The following is a 4,165-nucleotide window of genomic DNA, read 5'->3' on the forward strand; positions in this document are numbered from 1 at the left end:
TCACTCCAGGAATGAAAGCCTACATCCAATGAAAAATAAAACTGGCCTCTAGGCAAACTAAGGGCTTGATTAGGTGCTCAAAGTCAAATAGTTCTCCCATTTGTTTCCAATGAGTCCTCACAAAAATTAACCTAGAATACTCAACTATTTCCCCCTTCATGTTAAAGATTCCAAATTGTCCTCAACAGTTTAGTGTAATAGTGCTCAACCTTTTACCCAGTGGACCAGATGGGCAGTGCCTGATCATTTTGTAAGCCAGATCTACCTGGTGGACCCAGTCCAGCACCAGAGGGGGCTGTGACTGGGCCCCATTCAGCCACACAGACGGGAAGAATGGGGACAGCCTGGCCCTGATCCAGCCCTATGGGGGAAAGGGTCTAGGACTGGCCCCAAACCAGCCCCATGGAGAGAAGGGCATGTGATCCATCTCTGATCCAGCTCCATCAGGGGAAAGGGTATGGCCCAATGCCACAGGAGAAAGGGGGCATCACCAAGCCCCAACCTGGCCAGGCAGGAGAAGGGGGCATGGCTGAGCTTCAAACCAGCCATGCAGGGGGAGGGGGCATGATCCAGCCCTACAGGGAGAAGAGGGTGCAACTTGGCCCCAACCAATCCACACAGAGGACAGGGGGCATGGCCTGGCCCTGATCTGGTCATGCAGGTGGAGGGCTGTGGCCCAGGTCTTACCTGCCCTGCAGCACTTGGGATTTGGACATCAGGGAGGGATGGTAGTATTAACCGTCACTGCTCCCCCACCACCAAATTTGCTGACCCATGGGGAACCCTGTGGGATGGATTCTAAGGCTCCATAGGCCACATGTGGGCTATGGGCCAGAGGTTGAACACCCCTCATTTAGTGTTTCAAATGATATATTCCTACTATTTAAAATTAAGTTAATAAGGAAAGACCCATCTGCTTTGAAACTTAGTTCATTCTCTCATGTTACCCAAGAGGCGTTAGAGATAGCATGCATATGGTGCCCCAGAATGGAGAACTACTTTTAGTGCAATTCATTACAACAAGAAATACAATGACATAAAAAGTATGAAAGAAAGATTATAGTTACCAAACACAGTCCTAGCTGGAACAGATTCCTTATTTATCCAAAATGATACTTGAGAGAGGATCACAGTCATAATGCATGGAATATATGTCTGAATCATAAAATAACCCATTTTTCGTCTGAGGTGGAAGTAAACTGTCATAACAATATATTCACCTAAAAAAATAAAATAAAACCAAAGGAAAGTTATGTTTCTGCCCATCCGTGCAATTCTTCTGATGCAGAATAACTGTTTCAGACAGTCAGCCATGATTAGATATGACAATAACTTAAGCATTTAGCAATTCAAATAGTAAATGATGAGGTTTCTTAGAAAGGAAGAATGAAAAGAAGCTTAGTATCAAACAAAGATAACTGTAATATGTCCTTACAGTGCCATTCGGTAGGCACAACGTAAGAGACTATAAAAGTAACAGATCATGTTGTATTATGTTTTACAGAATGTGTGACTTAAGAGCTCTTCTGCCATCTAAAAAAAAAAAAAAAGTAGGGGGGGAAAGATAACCACTCTCAAGGCATAAATGTGTATCTAGCATTACTCTGGATGCAATATTGCAATGTCCATACACTGTGGTAACTTGGTGCAATATTACAGTATCTAGATTTTACCTATTGATACCTACTAATTCATATGGAAGATTAACTGGTTTATAACATGTTTACATTCTAGTACTGGTTTCATAGTTTAATCATCTATACTGTGTACTCTAGTGCTTTTAATATTTTACTTGCACTAGTTTAGTCTAATATCACATGAACTAGGCATTATTTTTAGAAGCATGAAAAAAATTTAGAGTGCAAAACAAAAGCTGAGTATGATCTAATTAGGTTTAAAGTCAATGGGAAACTCTGGTGAATTCTGAATCAAGCCCACTCTTAAGATGACTATACATGTGCTCAGGGGTGAAGGGGGCTGCGTTTTAGTTAGAGTGGTTCTTGGGAGCTGCTCTAAAAAGCCCACAGCATCTTTTGTATTCAGCTTTTCAAAATGGCAGCAGGGGCACTAACTAAAACTCGTTCGCAGAGCTTTAGTTAGAGTTTCAGTTAAAGCGACCTCTCTGCCATTTTGAAACACAGGATGCTGAATACACAAGACGCTGCAGCACACTGAAGTGTTCTGATTAGAATGCCCCAGCAGACGCAAGTCTGCTCTGACACGCTGATTGTAATCAGAACACATCGGAGCACATGTAAAAGTGCCCTTAGTTATCTAAGGGCTTGGAAGACAGATTGAGTAAAATGCATAGGTCCCAAGATTAAGATACATAGGAATACTTAAAATCTCTATAATAGCAGGCCCACAGTAATCAGTTTAACTTAGTTTCATAGGCTCTGGGAAGGTAGAGCTGGAAGAGACCTTGTGAAGTCATCTACTCCAGCCCTTGGCTCAAGGCAGGCTCATCCCCGACCAGTTAAACCATCCCACAATCAAACTGTTGCTTGTGCATATATCACTATGACAGAAAGGAACAAAACTGAATTGGTGCAAAATAGTAAAATCAGGCCTTGCTATCTATCATATAAACCTATACATTTATTGAGTGATGGAACTCCTTAAGAAAAGGACTCGTTGGAAACCAATGAGGCTGTTTCAGTGATTAGTGGCTATTTCCAAGATCAAAGAGTTTGCAAGATCAGTCCCAAGACTATCCTAAGTCCTACAAAAAGTACCTCCTTCAAACCCACCCCCTCTCCCAGTAAAAAACTAATCCTTATTTTATTAATCTAGTCAATGGAAATTCCCTTCCAAAAACCAGACAGAATTTATAGGGAGGAAGCAGACTTGTTTGATCAGCTATCACCTGCATGCACAGAGAAAAAAAGCAAGCGTCCTGGAAAGTTTCAGCTTACTGCCTGAGACTGAAAATGATGTAGGGTCAGGGTTTACCTCATGCATCTCTGAGCTAGCATTCTGGACAGACAACTCATAAAAAAGGGCTACAGAAACTGTTCTTTGGAGGAGTAGCAAGGAACTGATATGATCTGTCCTGTTACTTTCTAGATGATCAGCAATATGCAGGGTATTGAGGAAATACAGCTTCATGTTGGTATTAAAAATACCAACAGAGAAATCTGTTGAGTACATTTACTCAAGCTGTTGTTTTTGTCATTATTCTGCCACCACCTTTCATCAGAGAGTGCTGAAGTTCATTAGCTTAGTAATCTAAATTCACAGCAAATCAAGAATAATATTTTTAAATATATATTATCAACAAACTGATCATCAGTGAGATTTCACTTATTGGGGCTGCCTGTTGTTTGCTTAAAAAAAATCTAATAGAACAAAAGTCAGTTGCAGTGCCTATTGCATTACAGCATTTGCTCTTCCACTAATCTGAATATCATTTTAGTTTATGACTTTAATAACACATTTGGCATCTTATGTGTTTATTCTGGATTGTCTGCATTGTCAAACAAAAGCAATTCTTCTCTGCTTAATGCAAATACAGTATTGAGAAAGTATTTCTACAGCCACATGTCATGGCCTCTAACAGCCTCAGATATATGGCTTCTGACTCTTTAAATTACATTTTAAGCAGTTATTACAAACATTTATTTATCTGCTCTGTCTGTGGCCTCATCCCAGCTTTATGAAGGGACTTGGGATTTCACTATAGTGAATCTGCAAATGAAATCTCTGAAGACAGAAAACCTAAATCTGCTTTATGTACTTATCCACTTACATTTATTCTAAAAGCCCCAGAATACCTTCTTTAAAAGTCTAAGACAAAATGTCACTGTTAATTCTACGTTACAAGCTTATTTTCATTTACAAGATTCTTACCTGTAATAGATTTAACAGTTTCACTGGATACAGTATGTCCAAGGAGGTCATACTGAACTAAACTGGAAGACTCTTTAGGGACTTCCACTGACTTCTCAGGTCCTTTTGTCCAAGTGTAAATCATTTCAGTCATTGGATATGCATCTGAAACAACATATCATTAATATACATCAATAGGTCATGTTTTATCTCGCTATTTTGAAAGCTTGATCCAAAGCCAAATGAAATCAATAACAAGGCAGTTACTTGCTTAGATCTTTAGTTAAGATTCTTAATGCTTGTGCTAATGTATCTATATCATCACAGGAAAACCCTT

The 4,165-nt window shown here is 39.9% G+C and overlaps 1 protein-coding gene across 1 annotated transcript in view; it reads right to left on the reverse strand.

Moving 5' to 3' along the window:
• The window catches only part of GABRA4 (gamma-aminobutyric acid type A receptor alpha4 subunit), a 94,513-nt gene that overhangs the window by 50,471 nt on the left and 39,877 nt on the right, over positions 1-4,165 (reverse strand). Inside the window, 2 exon segments of the mRNA XM_014519037.1 lie at positions 1,068-1,220; positions 3,850-3,993. Coding sequence (XP_014374523.1) covers positions 1,068-1,220; positions 3,850-3,993 — 297 coding nt within the window.

The sequence above is a fragment of the Alligator sinensis genome, unplaced genomic scaffold (assembly GCF_000455745.1).
Source record: "Alligator sinensis unplaced genomic scaffold, ASM45574v1 scaffold247_1, whole genome shotgun sequence".
NCBI lineage: Eukaryota > Metazoa > Chordata > Crocodylia > Alligatoridae > Alligator > Alligator sinensis.